The sequence below is a fragment of the Parasteatoda tepidariorum genome, chromosome 4 (assembly GCF_043381705.1).
Source record: "Parasteatoda tepidariorum isolate YZ-2023 chromosome 4, CAS_Ptep_4.0, whole genome shotgun sequence".
Lineage (NCBI taxonomy): Eukaryota > Metazoa > Arthropoda > Arachnida > Araneae > Theridiidae > Parasteatoda > Parasteatoda tepidariorum.
The window spans coordinates 83,939,319-83,964,107 of NC_092207.1; the positions used below are offsets into that span (position 1 = coordinate 83,939,319).

The 24,789-nt window shown below is 30.8% G+C and overlaps 1 protein-coding gene across 1 annotated transcript in view; it reads right to left on the reverse strand.

The window, feature by feature from the left end:
• Nucleotides 1–235: 235 nt before the first annotated feature.
• LOC107452130 (uncharacterized) overlaps nt 236–24,789 on the reverse strand; it is an 81,758-nt gene continuing 57,204 nt past the window's right edge. Inside the window, exons 4-10 of the mRNA XM_071180129.1 lie at nt 18,546–18,726; nt 16,385–16,690; nt 14,222–14,420; nt 12,782–13,240; nt 8,883–9,131; nt 5,207–6,041; nt 236–3,566 (exon numbers count right to left, since the gene is read on the reverse strand). Coding sequence (XP_071036230.1) covers nt 3,001–3,566; nt 5,207–6,041; nt 8,883–9,131; nt 12,782–13,240; nt 14,222–14,420; nt 16,385–16,690; nt 18,546–18,726 — 2,795 coding nt within the window. The 3' untranslated portion in view covers nt 236–3,000. The remainder of the gene's footprint in view (nt 3,567–5,206; nt 6,042–8,882; nt 9,132–12,781; nt 13,241–14,221; nt 14,421–16,384; nt 16,691–18,545; nt 18,727–24,789) is intronic.

Consider the following 24,789-nt stretch of genomic DNA (forward strand, 5'->3'; position numbering starts at 1 on the left):
AGAATATTCCAAACATAAAAAGGGTTGAAGGATTTTTTTTCCAACTTCGTACACACTTTAGTTATATATATTATATTAATTTCCCTAAGAAATCCGCTAGAAAAAGTAAAATACTGTTTATACTTTTTTGATAAGATTAATGAATTGAAATTATAAATGCCTGCACTAGATATTTCTATGTCTTTTTTTTGTTTTTTTTTTTTTTTTGCTTTTTTATTGTTNTTGCTTATATATATTTTTTTTTTTTAGTTTTTTTTAATATTTTATGTTTTTTCCTGCAAAATTTAGTATAGATTCAGTTGGATTTTAAATGCAGCAAATGGCATCATACCAAAGCACGGGGGAAAAAATTCTTATATAAGTACCACACTGCATGGTAATGAATTTTCTGATTAAAAATTATCATAAATCTGGTTAGTAAAACCAAAACATACTCTATTTAAACCACTCATTTTGTAATTTTTGCGTTCGTATGGTAGTAATTAATTGAAAATTCTGGTTTTCAAAATTATAGTTCTTATTACCACACATTTAGTAAAAATACACAACTGAAAAATAATTGTAATCGAATAAAGGTTTTTTATGCCATGATCTATGGTATCACACTAAACTTAACCACACTTACCAAATTGTCTCACATATTAGAAAATCGTATTTTATTGTTAATTTTAGCAAAGTCATTACCAATGAACTATCGCAAAATTTACCGAGAGCAACACGGTAATTTTTTTCCTTGTTCTGGTAGTTTCGACAACACTTTTCATCTCAGTGAAAGAAAATGAAATATGAATGAAGTTGAATTTGGTAACAGTTTGTTCTGATGTATCTATAATGAAATTACTTTGCATTTAAAAACAATTAATGTCAGTAATCTATTTTTTTTCTTAAATTGTCGATGAGATGGGTTTTAAATGAACTATTAGTTTCATACATTAAAAATAAAAAATATACTGTTTTACCATAATTGAAAAATAGTTAACAGAAGTTAATAATTAATTGCATTCATAATAATTTTAAGAAAATTCTTCGAATGAAACCTTTCATTAAATTCAACAGTAATGAATTTGAAAAATATGCTACATAATATTGTGTAGTAAATATTTTTTTTCGACTCTTTTCCGTTCTTAATTAATTTTTTTTCTTCCATTCACAATTTCTGATATTTTGAACTAAAAAAAGTTCTAACTTTCTTTTTTATAAGTACCATTAGGTACATCTAATTATGTTATGTCAAATTTTAATTAATTTTCGTATTTCTTCACATTTGAGATCATAAAAAATAACATGAATATAATCTTAAAACTGACAGGAAAAACTTTTTCACACTAAGAAATAAGTATTTTCGGTAAGGATTAAGAGACAACAGCCGCATTGACTGCATGCTGATTTTAATTTTTTTTTTTAAAAAAACTATTTATTAGCTATTCCTACAAAGTAACAATAATTACATAAACTTAAATTAGAGAAAGTTAAAAACGTATGGCGTTTTATTATTATTTGTTCAGAAGAAATTCAAAACATTTTAATGACTTTGAATATAGTTGTTTCATACTATGTCATAAGAAAGTTAAACGCGAAGAGAATTGAACAGGCAATAAGAATCAAAAGTTCTAAAAATGAATTTATGTTTAGAGAAAAAAGCTTTTGCATGCACTTAGCACCATTTTCAGCATAACAATAAATTGTCATTTTTTTTATTAATTAAAATAGACATTTTGTTGACTTTTCCAAACTGTTGCAAGGAAAAGAGAAAATTTTAAAGCATTCAAGTTAATCCAAAGTCAAACAGAAAAGTTTATATTAACATTCATTAAGTTACTATGCATGCGTTTAAAGCTAGTATTTCTTTTAAATGTCGTTTAAATTGTTTCCTAATACAAACTACGATAAAGTAGTCTTTAAAATGAGTTATAAGTAGTATCAAAAATTTTGAAGACGTACAAATTTTTTATAAATACACTATTTACAATACGTACAAAAGTTTGCTTTAAAATTACCATGTTTTTACACAAGAAAAATAACACATCAGACTATGAGCCTTGTGGTTACTTTTTATTGTTTTTGCTTTTGTTAGTGTTTTTTTTAAAAAAAAAAGGAATTGCGTTACATGTTTTGCGATTTTGATATCATAATCATTGAAATGGACTCTGTTTTGAAGCAATTAAATGCTTTAATTAAATTTTCAATTGCAATATCATAACTTAAAAACAAATAAACTGTACAAGTTAATAATAATAAATTCTATTTGGAGAATAGTATTTTTTTCTGCTTTAATTAAATTTTTAATTGCAATATCATAACTTAAAAATAAATAAACTGTTCATGTTAATATTAACAAATTCTACTAGGAGAATAGTATTTTTTTCTGACTCATTATTTATTAAAAGAATTTTTTTTTTTGGAAAACAATATTGATTTTTGAATATGAAGTATATTCAAGTTCGAAAAAGGATAAGAAACAAATTTATTAATACTTTCAACTAAAAAAAAAAAAAAAGATCTTTAAAATGCCTTATTTAAGGTAGAGATTTGGTGCTTTATATTTAACATGCACAAAAACGGAATAATTTCATTTCTGAAATAATCAAGAATCTGCTCTAAGAACAAGTGAATATTATATGTTCTAATAAACTACTCTTTTAATTCTTTTGAAATTGAGCAATATTCAGCACCAAGAGTTCAATTTGATTTAAAATATTTCTATGCATTCAATAAACATAACCATTTTCCTTCTTTTGGTAACGCCACAAAAAATCATTTTGGTTTTATCAATCTTGATATGTGGTGTTCTGAAGCCATATTGTCCAAAATAACAAGCACTTTTTTTCATAAATTACACACAAAATCAGTTTATTAATGTTTTTTTACACTGCTCGTGTATTTTTTTAATATAAAAAAACGAAGAAGTCACCACATTTCCATGAACTTTTCAAGCATTCACCATCGCACACAAATACTTGATGTTTCAGACCCTAAACTCACGTATCAAAAATTAAGTTTTCATCCCATTGGGCTTTCTAAACAATAGTGGTCTGGTGGATATTGACGAATGTTCTTCTTTTTTAAATGTTTTCTTAAGCGCCATCTACGGATTGTGAACCACACTAAAAGTATTATCACAACAAATACAGCAGCTGCCCCGCAAGCTACGTATGTGATTGGGAAATATTTACAGTGTTCTGGCGACTCATCGTAGCCTGATGGACAGTGCATTGTTCCATCACACCAAAGCTCCGGATCAATACAAGCACCAATCTCTGGACATTCAAAAAGGCAATCCACATTTCTCAAAGTTTGACCAGACTGAGTCCTAACAAAAGGCCGCGTGACTTCTAACCAATGGACAATGAAAGATGCATAGTTTTGTGGTCCAACCATTTCAATAAAGATTCTGTCTCTGTCATGGGTAAAGCTTCCTTCTCTCGATTCATTATACCACATGTGTGAGAATATGTCGAACTCAACGATTTCTTCTCTGCGAACTTGTTCACTATCTACGCAAGCATTGGCGACAGGTTTTCCGCGTGGATCTACATACACTAGAATACGGCTTCCAAAACGGCATTCTGAAAGGAAAACATGCTATCAGAACGCCTAAGTGAATCATATATATATAGTTATATTATGCAAGGTTTACAGTAATAACCACCCTTTATACATAAATCCTTGTCAAAAACACGTAGTAAAATAAAACGATCAATAGGATTTGCAAGTGAATAGGCAGAAATATTTAAGTCAGCTGAATAATTTAGAATCAAAATTACAGTATATGTATATATTAAAAACAGAAAAATGGAATAGTTTGGTTGAATGACCTAGTATAGTGGATCAAAAATATTTATTAAATAAAATTTCTAAAATTTTGCATCTATAAAATGGTTTTAAATTTCTATGTCCGGGGTAATAAACAGTTTTCTTTTTTTTCCTTTGAATTAGGCTCTGACCTACAATGGAAACTCCAGGTGACTGCTGGTAATACGTGTAAACTTCGCTATTTAATAAGAATGTATGAATGAAGGATTAAGTCTATAAATGTTTTTCTATATGTGTTTGTAGGCTCTGATTTATAAACAGTCAATTTAAGGAGAACCAATAAATGGGTCTATTCCTAGTTTACGTTAGTATGCAAAGCTCTACACATATATCACCTATTTGAATGTTTTTTTATTAACTTCTCTACCTATTATGGGCTTTGTTGCTTGAATTTTCCAATTACTCTTAAGTGTTTTTTCGTAATTAAATGTCTTTTCACAGATTGTAGCACTGAAATGTTATTTGCTTTAAATATATTTTTATCAATAATTATATATGATAAATCTTAAAGGATATTCAATATATTTTTTCTTCTAAGTAATTTTCGTTAATAGTCAGATTAGTATATCTAATTTTAACACATTTTATTTTATTTCATGTTGGTAAGTTTTATTCCTTTTTTTTGTCTTTCATCTTAATCAAATTTATAATTACATTTTTTTTTAAATTTTTTAGAGGCATAGACGTATTATAAAGAATGATTTTTTTATCTCAGGATAATTATTCTTTATTTTGAAATGCCTCTTTCATTGTGTAAAGGGGAATGCGCCATGAAGAAAACCTTTACGTTTTCCTATCAATTTTTTTTCTAATTATATATATATATATGGACCATCCTAAATAGTCAATAAAACTTAGAAATAATTTATTTTAATCAATAAAAAAATATATCAATGGCATTGAGTGCCCGAAGATTTATCAGTTAAAGTATTGCGGAGGAAGGATATAGAAATATATAGTTTGCTGAGTTATGCTTTAAAAACAATTTATTCACGCAGAATTTAAAAAGTTTACCAAGTTTGTCAATAGAGGTCACTGCTGATTGAACAAACTATAGAAATTTTTTTATCATAATAACCGTTTATTTCTGGAAACAACACTGCGCAGTGTGAGATGAATTAACGATTACTTGTGGGAATATTTCACTTAAAATGGACTAACGTGCATTAAAAGGTCGAGATTGTTGTGTTTTTTTCCAATCAGGGCTATTCGTGTAATTTATTTTGAAACTTTTTAAATCTAAGGAAGACAGAAACTTTTTAGTTCTAATTTCTCATCAGAACTCAGTAAACTACATATTCCTCTCTCCTCGTTCTTTCCTTGATTTTTATAATGATCATTCATTTTTGATTATCAAATGTGTTATTAAAAAGAATTGTAATTATATGCTGACCTTCAGCTATCGAAGCGTTGTAACCCTTAAATTTCAAGTATAAATGCTTATTTGTCGAAGCTTCTATTTTCCATCTGCATCTCAACGGTCCATGTGAAGAAGGCACCTCAGAAAGTATAGGCGGCACTCTAAAGGACAAAGTTCCATCACCACTTGGTCCCCTGTGACGTCGAAGTCCATTATCACACTTTGTATAATTTACAAACTCATATTCCGCCTCAAAGAAAAAGTCCTCGAAATCATCTAAATGTGACATACCGGTTACTTCAAAATCCAGCTTAACATTGCTCACTAGTGACTCAAAAACCACATTCTGGTGGTCCCTTTCGTCAAAATCCACATTGCAGAAGCAACCCACCGGAGAAGAGTAGCCCAACCAGTGTTCTGAGGCTCTGAGCATGCCCCAAGGATTCAGAGTTACACTTTCGTGGGAACTTGGGAAAGTTCTGCAACTGTGTCTCTGTAAGACTGGATCAAAGTGATATTTACAAATTGAGTTTCCACCTTTCAGCTTTGCTCTGCGGAAAGTCAGTCTCACTCTTTCAGATGGTAAACCAACAAAGTGATACATGCAGTTCAGGTTTTTCCTCCCTCCCCTACCATATAAAAATAGATTTCTTGGACTTGCGAAGGAGCCTTGCTTCGAGATCCTGCTGTCTAATCTTCTATCGCATTCACTGTGGTCAATTTGTGTACCTTGAAGACGGGTGTCGATGAACTCGTAACGTGCTGTGAATGAACTCGTGGAACTTGTTAACAACTCTGAAGCAAAAGATAAGAACCGATGACGAATGATTATTTCAGATGATGAGGAAAGATAGCTCTCACTAGGAACCTAAGGATAAAAGATAATGAATAAAGCATTATTTTTTTTAAAAAAATAGTTATTAGTCGATTTTTCTGTAGCTAAAATTTCACCTACTTGCTAACCTCAATCTAATTAATCATTTTACATATGCTTTTTAAGAAAATAAACTCCAATCTTATTTAATGTTCAAGAAAATAAAATTGTGGAGCTTTTTTACATGAGCAAATCATTTAACAAAAATATTTTTGGAACATCGTGCTAAGTTAATTAATTTTTCTAAATTGCTCTATATCACTTTAAAAATTTTCAAACCAAAATAAGTTGATAAACCAAATTGAGTAAGTTTTCAAACCAAATTTAGTAACGATAAAATAAAATATTTTGTTTTGAGTAAGAAGCAGAAAATCATCAATCATTTTTCTAAAAGATATTTAAGTAATTAAACTTTAAGATTCAAACTAAAATGTATATTTTTAAATAAAAATAGCTTAGTTTAGATTGGTGGTTTTACAAAATGTTGAAACTGCTTGAGCCGTATGATACTTTAAAATGTTGTTACAAATTATCTTTCAACTCCTTTTGCCTCCTACCCTCCAACCAAGCTGTTTTTCACGTTTTGTGCAATGCACCAAAGAAAGAAACAGATTATCTGGCATAACTTTTTATCTAGTGGTCGGAATTTTACGTTCTACGAGTCAAGTTTAAGTGTTCGTGGGGGTAAATGCTAATTAATTAGTGCAAGAAATATTTTAAGTTACGAAATCAGACACAAAAACGTACTTTCTCTAAATAAAAATACCTTTTTCACAACGGTTTCAGATTTATGATTCCCTAATTTATGATTTATATGATGATGATGATGATAAATGAATTTTATAATAGCGTTCAAAATTTTTGAATTCACTTAAAAAATTCTCGAGATATAGCGTGATGCGCAAAAAATAAAATTAACATTATGGGGTCCAAACTTTGGATCGCTCTCCTGACCTAACTATAGGAGCAATATTTCCCAGATTGTAGCTAACCTCTATATTTTAGGGATCAGGAATCCGAATCCGCTGAATGCGTATATTCAGAGAAAGTAAGTTTTTGCGTCTGAATTCGTCACTTAAAATATCGTCTGCTGCACTAATTAATTAACGTATTTCAGGTCATCCCCTCTAACCATAAGTTTGAGTCCTAGAACGTGACGATCCGATAATAAAATCGAAAGCTCACTTTTGTTTGGTACACAAATAAATCCGCTTACTTTAGTAGTGATTTGTCAGAAATCGATTACGTTTTTATTTTCTTCTCGCTTAAACATTGTTTTGCGACCCCCAGAAAGTAAACTTTTTTTCTCTTTTCATTCTTGACAAAAGTTCAGTTATTAATATTAATTTAATATCTGTTATTGGAAACACATTTCATAAATATTTAATAAGATTAAAATATGCTTATGTATACAAACATGTTTTTTTCTTTATTTTTTGTGATTAATTTATCTTAATTACTGTAATTTTAAATGCTTTAAATAAAAACTTATCTGAAGCTGTCAGGGCTACATTGCCATTAACGGGTTAAGAACATACACTTTATATGCTGTAACATACTAAGCATATTTTAACAAGAAACCAGACCGGTTTTTTTTAAAAAATTGTCTCGAGCTATAAGTTCAAGATCTTGATCAATTTAAGCGCAGTCTATGTTGTTGTTTTTTTCTTCTGATTTTTGTTTCTAAAGTGATAGTTCGTTTCTTATTTCCTATAAGAGAAGTTGTGTATTTCTGTATTAAGTTTTGATATTAGTTTTTAGAACTCACATCACATTTCCTGTTGGTTGTAACACCACAACGCATATATCGTAGCAGGGGTGGCAAACCTTTATACACCAACGTGCCATTTTTTCTAAAAAATTTGTTTAATGAAATCACGGACGTGCCGTTAAATAATTTTGACTTCATGACTATTGGGAAAATAATAATACTAAATACTATCAACTCAAAATTCTTAATGTACATAGGAAGGAAAATACATTTTGCAATGTCTCAGTTATACGCGTAATTAAACTTAAAGTAACATCAGTGGGACTTCTGTTATTGCACATTAAATGACAAATATTAAGTTGTAAGATATTTGTTTAAGCAAGACTGTTGATTTTTTTGCTAGTTATTTATTGTTAGCTTGTTTTTTATGGTTATTAATCGTTTTTTTTAGCATTAATTGTTAAATTTTTCATTAATAATTTCTTATTATTTTGTTTGTTTTTGTGAATTTTAATTTAATTGTTACATATGGTTCATAGTGTAATAACATTTGTGTAATAACAATTCATAGTGCAATAACAATTGTGATCGGTGGCGTGCCCAAAATATTTTGTCGCTTGCCATAAATGGCACGCGTGCCATTGGTTCGCCATCCCTATCGTAGGCTCTCTTATTAAAGAAGGATTAAATTTCATTTAAATTCACCACCAATTTGATCCATGTTACTTTACTGGATTTAAGTTATTTACATGCAAATTTCTGGTTCTCGCCAAATTTTGTAACAGGTTTTGATATAGATTTCTCTTTAATTGATTAATCAATAAAGAAAAGTTTTATTTTTTTATTAAATATCATATTAATTTTGTTTATAATTTTCTGTAAATTAGTTTAGCTAATTATACATATTTTTTGGGTGCATTCTAGATCCTTTTGTGTGAAAGCATGCATTTTAAAACTATATACATCTAATTTGAATTACTCTCATCGTAATTACACCAATGATAAGCAACTCTCATATACTCATGAACGGAATTATTAAATAGAATCAATCCCTATTAGAAAATAGTGATATAAAATAAGATGTTTTCAACCCAAAAAAATAGAGCCTAATGCTATAAGATTACCTCACAAGGTCTTGCAGGAAGAAATTGAGGTGGGTAATCAGCAGCATGAGCACACAATTTTGGGCCGATCTCACCACAAAACTGGTGGGTGGGAGCTGCTGCCATATGCGTAGAAGGTCCAGTGACATTTCCTTTGTGATCTTCAAGGTCGTAAATTTCTAATTTACTAATGGAACAAGAATTCTCGCTTCTCCCATCGGGCGGACCTTTCTCTACCAGCACAAAGAATGATACGAAATATATCCATATCTATAAATAGAACATTTTTTTGTTTGATTCAGTTTATTTACAAAAGATAAGAAAAAATTTCATGGCAATTTTATAAATGTTAAATGCTTGATGGCCCTTACTTCTAAAATGATAAAATATGTATCTTTAAATGCATGTAAATTGAAAAATATTAGATGACAAATTGTAAATATTTTTTGAGAAAATAAAATGCTACTAACTGTTCTCACTTTAAAGCTACATGTTCAAAATTGCAAACATTTTTAGGTATATGTTCATGAATAATTTGAGCGTAAATCGTACAAATGAGACAAAATAAATATACCTTCGTTTGAATTTTCTTCGAATTCAAATTTGAGATGGTAAACATTTGTTTCATTATGAATTATATTTTAATAAGTAAATAAGTTACTAGTTAATAAAAAAGATGAGTTAAAAGATTTTTGCATCTAACTAAATAGATATTAATAATTAAAAATTTAGATTTTGAGGCGTATAATTCCATACTGAATTCAATTTTTTAAAATGAGATATATTGACCTTAAATACGTTTTTAAAAATACATTTTCTTACACTTTTCTTGTTTTTATGTTCTCATGTTAATCTCCATTCATGCAAATAAAGAATTCTTAAGTGATCTCATTCATTACATTATCAAAATTATAACTATAATACCCCAACATTTGTAAAAAGAATAAAAGGATTACTATCCACCATCAAGCAGATTAAAATGATAGATAAGGCTATTTCTAACTGTTTGAATGTTTTCACAATCTATCAATAACATATTATAAATTCAAAAGTGATAGATAACCTAAGTAGCATTAAATAGACATGATAAAAACACATAAATGCACTTAAAATGTTTTTTATTCATCCGTCAGTGTTAAAAGTTATTGACATGTAACACCTTGTGTTATTGCCTTTGAGGTCGAAAAATGGTTGCAAATGCACAAAACGTAAATAACAAAGATAACCAAAACAAATGATAAGAGGTTTTAAAACACTCTTATTGAAATGCTACTAAAACATAAAATTATGCCAGAAGTTTATCCGACAAACATCAGAAAGGTGATTTGTTTGCAAGTAATAGAATCAATTGAAAGAGATTTTATACGTCAACATTACATGTGCCACTATTAGGAAAATAATGCTAAAGAAAGAGACTGAACAAAAGGTAAATACTAACTGTGAAAACAATAATTTATAGTACAGTGTAAAATAACAACATTGAAATTAAAAGCATTGTCGTATTTCACTGTGACTTCTACCCTTATGTTTCAATCCTATCAAGAACGCGCAGCAGACATAAAAGAGTCGATATAATACACATGGGCAACTACCTCACGAGAACTTCTATGTAAAATTATTTCTTCAAGAAAAAGCTTTAAAATTAAGTAGATTCTTGGTCACGCTTGCCTAGGTGAAAGCAATGGCCATTCTTATTTGTCTTAAGGAGAAAACCGATCCTCTCTTGTTTTTTCCTACCATTGTGAAGGTGAAACTAGAAGCGACACATCTTACTAATCTTAAGGTGACATCGGATCTTTCATTCTTCTTCATGCTTTTATAGGTGAAAGTAATGGTAACCCTTATTTGTCTTAAGGTGAAAACAGATATTCACTAGTTCTTTCTTACTCTTGCGTGGATAAATTCGAAGCTACACTTCTTACTAGTCTAAAGGTGACAATGGAACTGTCTTCTTCATGCTTGTATAGGTAAAAGTGGGGACTACATTTTTACTAATCTTAAGTTGGCAATGGATCTTCTTACAGTAATCTTCATGGTTCTGTAGTCTTAAAGGGACAAAAGATACTTTTTTTTTATTCATAAAGGATTAATTTCTTCAAGAGTAATTTTAACAAGCATAGTCCCGAATGTTGGTTATTAGAATGAAAGGGTTATTTCGAGTGTGGAGCAAGTGTGGTGGAGGGGAATTGTATCTAATAAAACTTTGGCGGCCAATTACGTTATGTAAAACTGTCTGAGAATATGAAAAACCTATTAAAGAAAGATACGACAATTTGTTGCATTGCTGCAAAAGATATTTATTAAAATGTATCACATCTTGTGTTGTGTGCTAGAAACTAGCAAAATTTTTTGAAGCATGGCAGACCCTTCCAACTTAAATGTATTCACAAGAGGCATATAAATTTGTCTTCAACTGGGTCCCTCTGTTGCAGAAAATACTACTTATTTACAAGACATTGTTTCAAGTTTTTTTACTATTTGAGAAACTATTTGCTAAGAAACTTTGGAACTAATTATTGAACTTGCTGAAAATTACTTACCTGATTTCTTAAGCAAAAATAACAGAGAACTCTCAAGTTCTATCTCCTTCAGATCTTATTTCAACAAGGTCTTATATGTTTGGTCATCTTTCTATGCATGCTATTCTGTGTAGTTAGGAGCTACTACACATGACAATGATTTCGGCTACGACGGAATGATTACGACGGAAAAACAACGCATTGGTCTCAAAAACTTTATTTCTCTGCAACTCGTACTGTCTGCATGCTGCTAATAACACCGCATAAAAACTTGCCTGTTAGTTTGACGTGAGGCCATCTCATGGTGCAGTCGGTAAATACGTTGCTCACTCCACTCATAGAGAGCTGGGTTTTGTGAATTAAATCCTGGCAATCGACAAAACATCCGGCTTGTACACCAACAAGGTGCGTTTTAATTCCGCCATGGGTCACAATCTTATTGATGGTTGTGATCAGTGAAAATGTTGAAACAAAATATTATCAATTGCATATAGTTTGTTGTGAAACGAGCCCAATGAGATTCTTTTAGCATTGAATTCCTCTGCTTTGAAATAATAAAAGTTTTTGTTGCTGTTTATGAGCAGACTAAGATAATCACACCTTCATTTATTCATTTTTTTCGTCGCAGGTCCAGTTTTGTCCAATGGTGCTCTCTCTCTATAAATGAATGTTGCGAATGTTACACAGCGACAAAAAAGTCAACATTTTTTCGCGTTGGAAAAGGATAATTGAAATATTAAGCGCAGGAACTGTCATAAGCATGAAAGCCCAAACGTGCATGTTTGCAAATTTCTAAAAAAAAAAAAAATTCTTTTCTCGCTTGGTTAAAGAAAAGTTGAAACAGACTGAACTATAAGTTGGAAACAGTGGCGTAGCGAGCTTAACTCGCGCCCGGGGCACAATACCCTTTTAGCGCACCCCCCCCCATTCGAAAACCNTACAAACACTCACCTTATAATTTTTTCAACGAAACAAGGTGTTGCAGAGATAATAACAAATTCAAAAATTTTTTCAGAGAAATCTATTTGACCAGGTAATCCATAATATTGCTAGATGACTTCCTATTGTTTGGCAGTAAGCTATTGTTACCAATCAATCAAAAGAAAAACTTTCAAATTCTTATTTTTAATCAATATATATGAAATGTTCCTTCACTGGGTAGTGTTCCTTCACTGGTTGGTTTACCCTACTTACAGAACTTCATTTTTTTTATCAAGCTATCACGTTTCTTACCTTTATAACCTTAGTTATGATCCCATGTGCATTTAGGACGCAAAAATGTCACTCGCTGGTTAAAACTACTTCTTAATAAATTAAAATTTTCTATTTAACAAATAATTACATTCCAAAAAATAAGTATTTAATATTTCACTCAAGTTAGATAATGTCTATAAAGCTTACTCTGTCATGCTTAGAAGCCCCCATGAAGCGATAAGTGCAGTTCGTATTTGGAGGCATTGTATGTTTGGGACTGTAAATAACACCCCACCTTCTCTTTGTGCCATCAAGTGTATATGAACAACGTCCATCTTCTTCTAAGCTCTGCGCGTGAAGCATTTCATACCTGACTGAGACCTCAATCTCCACTCGAGAATTACTTAAATATTGGTATGGAGCACTTTTTATCTGTACAAGCATTTCATTTCCACTGGAAACTATCTCTGGCAAAGCTCCGGAACCACAGAACTCCAGTAGTTGAGGAGATCTTACGGAATATCCGTCATAAATTCGAACAGAATCCCCTGAAATACAGTCTGTCGACAGCAAGAAGCTCGTGCTTGTAGTAGAGGTTGCTCTTCCAGTGGGAACAGATATCTTGTAATCGTTTACTTGAGAGATCACAATTTTTGCTGAATATCCCTGAAAAGGAAGATTTATATATGTATTTTAACGAGGTTTTTTTATCATTATTTACCAGATCATTATAAGAAATTACCTTATCAATATTGCAGTCTAACGAAATATGTTCGTTCCCATAACACTGTAGAATGTTCTACTTACGAAAAATTAACCAGCGAACACCCGATAATAGATTGAGTCTCATTTATAGTAGAAGTAATTTATTTATAGTCTAACACAGCAGTTCCTAACTTAAGTCGTAGTTTTAAAAAAAGAACTTTGAAATCTAGTAACTACCAGGCATGCAAGTAAAAAATATCGACAAATGGTCACCTTTTATGAATGCATGACGAATATATCCCGATAAACTAGCATTCTGCCCAAAGATTAAACTTAGCTCAGACTCTCGACCAATATTCACTGCCTATTACTGCACTGCTTACTCAGAGGACGATGACCATGGGTTGGAAATAACTGGTCTACTAGACCAATAATTGAGCATATGCAGCTTTCTATAGTTTTGTGAAGTAATCAGTCATTGAAATACAATATAAATGAGAGAAAAAAGAAATTGTCAAAATCTAGAGATACTGCTTTTTTTTCTTGGGACTGTAATATATAATTAGTTTTGACACCTTCTAAGAAGTTTCATATTATTAACTCCTAAATTCCTTGATCATCTCTAACAGTCACATATTAAAAAGTGTTTATTCATCTTAAGTGTTACATGTCCATGTGACTTCATACGTCTGTATGAAACATGTAGTAGTTTTTACATTGAATAAAAAAACAAAAACAAAGTATGCATTAAAAACTGTTCCCAATAAACTATCCATTCAAACATTCAAATGTAACTCTTGTGAAAACTGTTTCTGATAACTTTAATGATGTAACTATATTAATTACTATTGAATTAATAATAAATTAATTTAACAACTTTATTTAGTAAAATTACATTAAATTAACCTAACCAAGTATCTACTAAACAATAAAGATACATACCTCTGGTGTTTTTAAGTGACGTATATAGTAGTTGCATGAAATGTTTCTTGGATAAAATCCTGGAAAATTTGGTGTCCGTATTCTACATCTTCGACTGTAATGGCAATCGAAAAATTCCCGATCACAGTATGTTCCGGGCATTTGATGACCCAAAAATACTGATTGTCTGTCTTCGTCTGACGGCCTTCGTTTCAGAAATCTGGTTATGAAAATGAATCAGTGTAAGAACTGTTTAGAATGTAAAAATTAATCTAAGAGACAAAATTAATTTCAGTGATAAGAATTCAAATAGAACTACAAACTATATTATAACCTAAGGTTTTTTTCAATAGCTTATAATTTTAAAATACAATCAGGACTACTAATCAGAAGAAATTGGATGTTACTATCTTAATTTATAAAAGAAATTTATTGATATTAAATGTTACTTTAAATATAGAAGGTTTATGCAAATTTCAGAGTGAAAACATGAAATTTGGAAGAAAAATAAACTCTTTTGATCTACATTTTCATTACAAATTTAAGAATATAACTTAAGTTATTGAATCACATCTCTAGTTTTGAGGTTCGATAATTTCTTAATGATCATAAAATTTATTTCCTTAAATTTTCAATATAAATTTCGAAGGATTTGATTTTTCATATTGTCAAGAAAGACTACATACCTGCAATGTAATTTTTCTCTTTTTAGTTTATTTATTCTCGTCTTTCTTTTTAAAAAAAGATCAATAATTTCAAATATTTTTTGATTGTAAACGGCCCTATGGGTTCGCGACTATGCTTTATATCAGTAAAGTTCTCGTCAAAAATGACGGTCATTCCATTATTACAGGTCCCGCAGTGGACTGATCGTTAAGACACGGTTCCCAGCAGATCACCGAAGTCAAGCACCACTGGCTGCGGTCAGTGTGCGGGTGGGTGACCACTTGGATTAGTCTGCGCAGGAACCGAGGGTGTGCGGTATTGGTCCTCGTTAAACTGTTCTACCGTAAAGTGTTCGACTTCGCGTGCAGGTCGTCGGGCTACCGAAGTGGGGGTGCCATCCCCTCTGCAGAGGATCAAAATTGTGATGGCATGTCTTCGGATCTTCCTCAGGGATGTTTCAAAGACCGTCGCCAATAGCCCATTGTGCGCCCAGCTCTAGTGCGACGTAAATTAACTACAACAACAACCATTATTACAGATTTGCATTTAGGAGAGAGTGATCAGCTAAGGTTCTATCCCCATCACGTGGTAATGGTCAAATATGTATCGTAACTACCATGACCATTTTGAAATGACTCAAAAGACTTAATGACTAAGTATCGGACCGTGTATAATTGTTGTGGTCAGACCATAAAGTTGATTTTTTAAATGTTTTAACCATTAGTTTTTAAAACACTACATCTAAATACAATTCATGTGTTACTCGTTGAAAAACTAACGTAGTGCTTTCAGTGTTATTTTCACAACCAGGTTTCCAGTTCAACCCTGGAAATCGTAAAAGTTAATATCGCTTCATATCTTGTTCAATTGCATATGATCATATTTACTTGATATCCTTAAGCATCCTACATAAAACACTGTTGCTCAAAATGAGAGAAACGGCAGCGCAGTGATAGATTTAACATAATTAATGAATGATAATTGCGAAGGAGTACTCAGGAGATAGAGCGCTCGCCTCAAAATGAGTTGAGCCAGATTTGAATCCCAGCGATGTCTGATTGATACGAATTCTATTCCCGGGACACACTGACACAGTGCTGACAACGCACAGTGCTGACGTAAAATATCCTCATTGGAGGACGGATCATGGATTATAATCTACTTGGCGTTAGGCAAACCGTGCGAGGTTTTCGTGGTTTCCCCCAAGTAACACAAATGTAGGTCAGTTCCATCAAAAAGGCTTCCAAGAAGGCTAGTTTGTCCAAATGCTTGAACCATGAATTGCCTACTCCTGTGTGTTGGGTTCAACACTTCAAAGCTACGTAGTTGAATATTAATAGTCGTAAACTCAAAATTCGACAGGCTGTTCAACTCCGGTTACAAAATAAAAATTAATGATATGTAAATATTTTATCTAAACTAGCAATTCTGCACTTATATTAAGCCTATACATTCCATTCCCAATTTTCGATGAAAGGTAACATTAAAAAAAAGAACAGAAAAGATTGGATATCAGACCTATAAGTCAAGTAGAGCCCAAACGATGTTGAAGGAATGGAAGCCCGGCTTGGAACTACTGCAGTGACACTCACGTTGCTACCTTGAGAGAAGAATGTGACACTCCTCTCAATCATAGAGCCACAAAATTCTCCGAACATTGGCCTGCTGTTCGAAGATGTCTCCTCCTGTGCCCTGGAGAATGCAGCCGATGAATAGCGAATGGGTGAATAAGCAGGAAATGATTCTTCCTCATCCCATTCTCTTGGGTTATCAGACCATTCAGAGATTTTCAAATGTCCTTTTTGACAAATGGCTGTCTGGTTTCTGAAAAAAAATTTAGGCATGGCATTAATCTTTTCTTCTTTTTTTTTCTCATACTTTCGATTACGCTGAGCATTGATGTCCCCAATCCCATTAGCCTAATTCTCATTTAAACTTGTTTCACAGTAGGAAAAATAATGAAATGAATGGCTTTTATGAAAATTATGCTAAAAAGTTTATAATAGTTAAAGCTTACTTTTCTTTCAATAACAATAATATTTATGATAAATGAATACGTTGGTATATTTTCGTTAAAAATATATTTGAGGATTTATGGAAAAACAACCAGGATCGATGGTATACCAAAACGCTTTTTATTTATAACCTGAAATAATTTTTAAAACACTAATCAGTGATAAATATCATTATTGAGCTTTTATAGAGGAAATACATTTTTTTTCGAACACAATGTTATAATGATAGCTATAGTGAATCAGTGATAAAAATCGTCATCGAGCATTTAAAGGAGAAATAATTATTGTTTTTGAAAGGAAACTGTGTTATGATGATAGTCAGGTTTAATCAGTGATGAAAATCATTATCGAGCTTTCACAGAAGGAAAAAAAATTCCCTCAAAAATAATGTTATGATGTAAAACAGGACTTACTAATAGTGACACTGAAAATTAAAAATAAAAAGTGATTTCTAAGTTTCTGAAACTATTTATTACTGCCTTAGGACGCATATTTGATTCGAAAATAAGACGTGTTATAGTATAAAACTTATATAAAATATATTTACAAAATATACAGATAAGTGCACGTTAAGAAATAATAAGTTTCATACATAATTCGCATTTAATGTTTTTTTAAACAACAAGTATGGTTCGCTATAGAGTCATATACATTTAACTTACTAACAAAAAATACAGCATTATTTTAATTTTATATAATTCTCTGAGAGTCAGTCCGGCTATTTTCCGAACTTTTAAGTTCAGGTTTTCTGCATCGAAAAAAAATCACTTTTCTTCATGATATTTAAATGGAAATCACTGCTTAGCAGGGAAATGTTAATACTGTTTGCCCAGGAGATCAAAGCCTAAACTTGCAAAGCTATCATTTATTTCTATTTTGCAAGTAGTCAGGAGCAATCTTTTTAAATATCCACCTATTTTAATTCTGAAACTTCATTATAATCGGATTTGCTAAGATCTAGTCGAAGGAAATGCATAAGAAACAAATAAGTAAATGACATATGAACCGCGTGGGTGTAATCCTATTTAAGGTAAACGAGATGAATAAAAAAATACCCGCTACCATTCCAGTTGTGTTTAATCACAATACTGTTAAACTTAGTTTTATGTATCATGGCTTTATTAATATTTATTACAAAACATACTGTAGAATTAATTTGAATTGAAATAAAAAATTGCTACTTCAAACGTCATTTTACGTAAGAGATCTTCTTTTAAAACTCACAGTTGACCTACTCAAGGCCCCCCAGCGACCTTTGCTAAAATTTCATATTTTATTTTCGCATCATACTTAGTTTTTAACACCGTTTGGATTTTAACGATTCGCAATTCGACACATCCTGTAATATTCAAATGCTCAACATTCAATTCAAGCGCTATTTTTTAATATTAAACACTTAGATTTTTTTTATATAACTCACATATTAGTGACCGTTGAAAAGTATAATCATTACCCCTGCTCCTATTAAGATAAGAAGTCATACTTAAAAAACAAAGTTCACGTCAAAATTTATTTTTGTTGCATAATACAAAATAACGTTTTTCAAGAACATTAATGATGATTCTGATTAAGACATCATTATCATGAAAATCAATCAATTTAATTTTTATATAAAAATAAATAAATAAATACATGATTTTAATTTTTTTTTTTAAAGTACCTACCTTGTCATATCTAGTATGCCAATTTGAAAAGATAAAAACGTTAATTCAACGAAATCACCGTATCCTTTTCCAGCAGCAACAAATGTAATTTTGCACACAAACGGTAGATACCTCTGAAATGGTCCGGTCACTCGCAATGGATACTTCACATTTGCATCTCCATAGAAAGTATGATTGCAATCTGAAAAGCATTTTTTGAATAAAGAAGGTAAAGTTTCAAACTCTCAGTTAAAAAAGAATTTGTTTGAAGGCGAATCTAATATACATAAGCCGATAATATTTCTTTTTCCACGTCGGCAGCGAAGAACTGTTAAAAGCTGAGCTATAGGCTGGGCAAAAATGAAGGGTTCAAAACAGGTAAATTAACAAATTAAGCATATTTTTAGTTCTAACTATGCTTATTAATTTAAGTAGGATATATAGTTTGCATCTATATTTATTTTTAATGATGCTTAATTATTTAATGTAAGAGAAGAAAGCATTCTTATGAAAAAGCAAAACATAGACAACAAAAATTGGCAGACTACTTCTGTGGAATGGCATTGCTGATCAAATGAATTTTTATTTTAGCCCTGGGATACTATCCTGCTTTTTACCTACATACCTACATTGGTAATGCTCTTTTTCTTTGGTTTTTAAATAATTTAAGATTTTGTTCAAAAAGTGATGAGTCTCAACGCATTGAAAATTATGCATAGAGAGATAAATTCTATGAATTATTTCTTTCAATTGCAATCTTCAAGTAATGATGAAATACATGCAAATTCAATAGATGTTTACAATTGAGGAATAAAATCTCTATAAACCAAAGGTTTCGCAAAATATATTGCACTTTTTTGGAACTTCATTTTAAATTGCGTTTTAGCAGCGATGAAATAAAATATATTGCTATTCAATGAGTGAAGAAATTCAATTCAGATAGCGATGTGATTCGAAAGTAACTGAAAAAGCAGTTCCGGGCGAGACCTTTTAACAAAATAATACATGTTTGCGTCTGCTTCTCGCTAGTTGAAGATGAGGATGATAAGAAATTGAAGTACCGTTAACATAATTATACAGAGATACTCTATTACTACAATATTTCTATTAACTACAATTATTTCATTTGAATCAATCACAAGTTAATAAGTATTTTGCACTGAATGTGTCTTACTGGTAATATTTCAAAAAATCTTAAATATTTTGAAGACATCTAAAAATTTACATCTTTATTTGAGAAGACATTAAAAATTAATCACTAATCCATACAAGTTAATTTAGAGAGAGTAATAAGATGCTGACTTGAGCCATGTTACCACTTTCATATTATCGTGTAATCAAATTTAAAAAAAGTATATTTGAACGATAATATGATTTTATTTGTTTCGGTTTAGCTTTGAAGCAAATTTTTGAGTCAGATTACAGTCCAACAAGTTATTAACTTTCCAAAAATGTAGATAAAAAATATAATAATGCTTAATATAAGCTAATTCTCTTGATTTGTAGTTATTAATTCCAAAATGGTTTGCTAATTCATGCTTATTATACTGATTAGGAATCTAGCTAATAATTAGTACTCATTCAAAATTATTACCATGAAGCAGCTAAAGGTTCGAGACAAAATGATGCTGAGAATGATTTATCCAGATACCTTCAAATTACCCCTCATAACTATAATTAACCCTTTGAAACAGTGGCGAACATGATACTAATTACAACAGTCGTGATAATTAACATCACCACATTCATACTGAAAACGTCATAACCTCAGGACATTTGATGGTATGTTAAGCTAAAGACATCGCATATATTTCACCTGTCATGGAGGCTTCGTATTTGCGGCATTTTATTTTTCGCACATGCAACCTATAAATTTCAAGTTCAACTCAAAAGTAAAATAACCAACTATCAATTTGGGTTTATTTGCACAGGAAACCATACTGCACTTGTGTAGGTAGCATTTACAGATACGTAAGTAGATATGAGTAAAAATTATACTTTCTATGCATGAAACAGCAATGTTTTTCGAAATTTTAGTCATTTTACCTGCAATTTGTTGTCGTTCTATTTATGGTAAAAAGTACTACATACTAAATAATACCACGTTTTTATTTTTAAAAAAACATTGTTTATTTTTTCTTCTTTAGATCAAAATCCGGATCTTTTTTACAAATGATCACCACTACAAGATGAATGGGAAGTGGCCAATTTTGGCCTCAAATGCGTAGTTACACCAACCAGACCAGACCAAAACCTGGTCCACAAATTTTAGTTTTAACAATTTATTTCATCATTTTTTCTAACTGGGTTAATTCAAAATTTGTCCCTAGCTAGAATTTCCTTCTTTTTCTTTTTTTCGGTTTTGTTACTACTACAGGAGCTAAGCTCTATTTTTATACTACAAAAAAAAAGCATAGAAATTTACTAAAGTTTTAGGGAATATTTTTTTATTTTAAATTAGGGGCAGTCGAATATTAAATAATCACTTAAAAGGGGAAAAAGAGGCATGTACAATTCTTACATTAAGCACTAAGTAAAAGTAAAGCAACACAACAAAAAAAGTGAAAAAAAATCACAATTAGAAAAATTTTAATTTTTAAATAAGAGTTAAAACTGGTTAATGAAAAAGTTTTAGAAAGGAACTTTCAGGAACTTTCAAAATTTTATGAACGAAATATTAAAAAAAGTTTTATCTTTCACTTCATTTTATGCTGAAATTTGAATTACTTCAATAACTGTCAAATTTAAAGCAAAAGACAATTATCGGCATTCCTTACATTCATTAGAAAAGGTGTGTAGTAATATTTGAACTACCGCTTGTGTACAATTTTAACAGTTTAACTTATCAGCAAACTGCATAAAAATTATCAAGGCTTAATATATGTGTAATAAATTTCTTAAAAATGTCATTTATCAAACACAATTAAAAATATATATTTTTAAAAAAATACTTTTCGTCAAAAAAAATAATTTAAAATAACAATTTATGTAAATGAAATTCAAAAACAAATAACAAAAAAAGCGTGTAACTGTAGTCACTTTAATTCCATAATTTTCTTCAAACTGCAGGTAATTTATAGGTCATAAATACTTGCTCTATATTTGCCATTAATTTTCATTTTAAAACATATTTCAAACTGATACTGCGGTATGTATTTTACTCGCAATTTAACTCATGTACTGTTTCCGTATAGGATATAGCAAACATAACAAAACATAGTCGTTAAAGTTGATATTTTTTTCTTTACAAAAGGAAGTATACAACAATACTTAAGGTAAAAACGTAACAATTTAAACTTCCAACTACAACTCAAGACGAAACAAAACTCTGTTTCTCAGAGCTGCTCCTGCTCAAAGACTTACGATTATTATAGGGTAGATAAGAATATTTTTCTCTAAAACCAATACTATTCAGTATTTTGTTCAGTAAAATGCAGCATATTTGTCGAATACAAACCACCCATCCAATTCTATTCTTCGCATCCCTCCCCTCCCCACATCCACAACATCCTCCCTATTCTGTAAATTGCGGGAATTTTCTTTCGATAATGGAGGCATATTTTTGTTCTATCGCCGTATTGAAGAAATCAAAATAAATGGTAAGCCATTTTTTTTTATGCTTCTAGAAAATTGGAACATTTGTAGTGAAACAGGTTTATGGCTGCTTGTTACAATAGATTGATTATTAAATATCCTCAAATATTAAATTATGTACGAAATATAAAAAAATATACATTTTCTTTTAAATTAATTTCTTCGAAAAATATCTTGAAATGTTTTATCTTCTTTGTAATTATTTATTCCTTATATTTCACATAAAGTAAATTTTAAACTTAACTTAAATTGAATATGTTTTTTTAAAAACTACTCTCTTATTTATTTTAATAAAATTTAGTTTTTCAGTATCGTTGTCGTTCGAAATTCATAAAATGATTTGAAATAACATAAAACAAAACTTCGTGATGCATCACATAAAATATAACTTTGTTGGAAAGAAGATGTTCTTGTACAAAAAAAAAATTGTAAGGATGCCATAACGTGTCGTAAATACATCTGCAAACTTTTCTGTAGACAGGATATCAAGTGGAAAAAATATGATAAACAAAACCAACCAATAAAAGAATATTTTCGGGGAACAAAACTTCGCATGGATAAAGTATCCCATGGTAAATATCTCACATAACAAAACTTCGAGACGACAGAACCTCGAATGTAAAATTTTTGCACAACAAATCTTTACGTGGGGAGCATCTGATAAAACTTAACTTTGCGGGGATAGAAAAATATTCTTGTGCTAAAGGGTTTCTCATCCTATGATAAATATCTCTAGCAAAAAAGAAAAATTGCGTTGGAAGAATCTCTTCAGAAAAGCATATGGTAAAACAAATTCTGAATATTTTCACTCAACGGGACATTGCATGGATAGAATCTCACGTGGTAAATTTTTCGCACAAAAATCTTCAAGTGGCCAGAGTCTCGAATGTAGAAACCTTACGCATCAAAACTTTGGTGAAGTATAATTTTCGGTAAATAAAATAATATTCTTTCGCAACAAAAAGCTTTTAAAAGAATTTCTGATGCTGTGGTAAATATCTCTGTCAAAGAAAATTGGCATAATCTCGTAAGAAAAGCATCTTTTAAAACAAACTTTGAATGTTTTCACGCAACAAAATATTGCATGGACAGGATCTTAAATGTAAAACCATTGATCGGTAAAACTTTGTTTGGGAAGTTTCTGGTAATTTATTTATTTATTTATACAACGCCCCCCCCCCCATAATCGGGTATATGGGGAAATCGAGAGCTCGTCGCCGCGACGGATTTCCCCCCAGCGAGGGAAACTCAAGCAAGCACACCGGCGCATGGACCCGGCCGGGCGACCCGGCGAAGCCCCCCGTGACAGTATTGAAACCAAAACATTAAAATTACATAGAATGGCAATAGAGCTAGTTAACAGCTTCAGCATAATTCAATACATGTACAAAATTGAAAAGTTAGAAAATGGCATGCAGGCCATGTAAAAATTTTAAATTTTTAAAAGGTGCGTGAAAAAAAGGTTAAAATCTGAAAACTGGCGCGCAGGCCAATATGGTTCTAGGCCAAAAGACCCTTATATTCAATACAAATTCCATTAAATTTTACAACAGTGGAGGTTTGAAAATTTTCAAGGGGTGCCAGCCCAGGACAAAATACCCTCATAAAAAGGCAAATTCAAAGTTTAAAAAGTTGAAAAGTAAAAGTATGTAAAGTGGCAAAATGCCAATAAAAGACCAGAAGCCTAAAGGCAAGAGATAATACACACACAGGATAGTTCATAGTGTCATAAATCACTAGAAACAAAGAGTTAATTTAGTCACAAAATTTCAAGTCCCATGTGTTGGCAATCATAACTCCAGGCGAGCTCCAAGTTTCGATGACAATCCAGAAAGAAGTTTCTGGTAAACATAACATTGTGTGGATAGAAAAATATTTTTACGCAACAAAATTGCATAGGAATGTGAATGAGATTTTGTGAAAAATATTTCTTGCAAGAAAAACTTTTGCAATAGAAGAATATTGCGCAAAAAAGCGGCTGGCGAAACTAAACTCTGAATATTTCCATAATTTCTAATAGTGTCCCTAGATATGATAGGATTAAACTGTGAAACTTATTTTTTTAATTATTTTTAAAATAACTTGGGAGAATGTTTAAAACTCTCCTAAGTTAGCAGTTAGAATTCTCCAATGAAACTAAGCAAACCAAATCTATTAGTCCAGCCAATTTTTTAAAATGTTAGTATTAAGTTATAAAGTCCACTTCAAGTAAAATAAGTTGAGATTGTTTTGAGTGTACTAGAAAATCAAATATCTTGCTTTAATCTGTGTTTGCATCCGTTTGCGTATTATCCGTTTACGGTAGGTTGTCATTTTTTTCTTTTTCTTCCATGAAATACTTTCAAAATGCAAGTCATAGTGACGCAAAAAAAATCATATGTGCTACAGTTTACCTGCGATAAACTTGACCCTAAATAAACTTGGTTCCTAAAAATTTTTTTGTCTTATAATATTTTCATATTCTTGGACTTTCTAAAATGTAAAATGGCGAAAATTTTTTTATTGGCGAGAATTTTGCCGTCTTCCAAGAGAAGATTAATTAAAGACTTTTTGTACAATTCACGCTTTCAAACTACTCATCGATTCTAAGTAAAAATATTTTAAACTTAAGTTCGTCATTTCACCCTATCTTACCCTACAAAAGTTTATTTGTAAAACAAATTTAAAAACT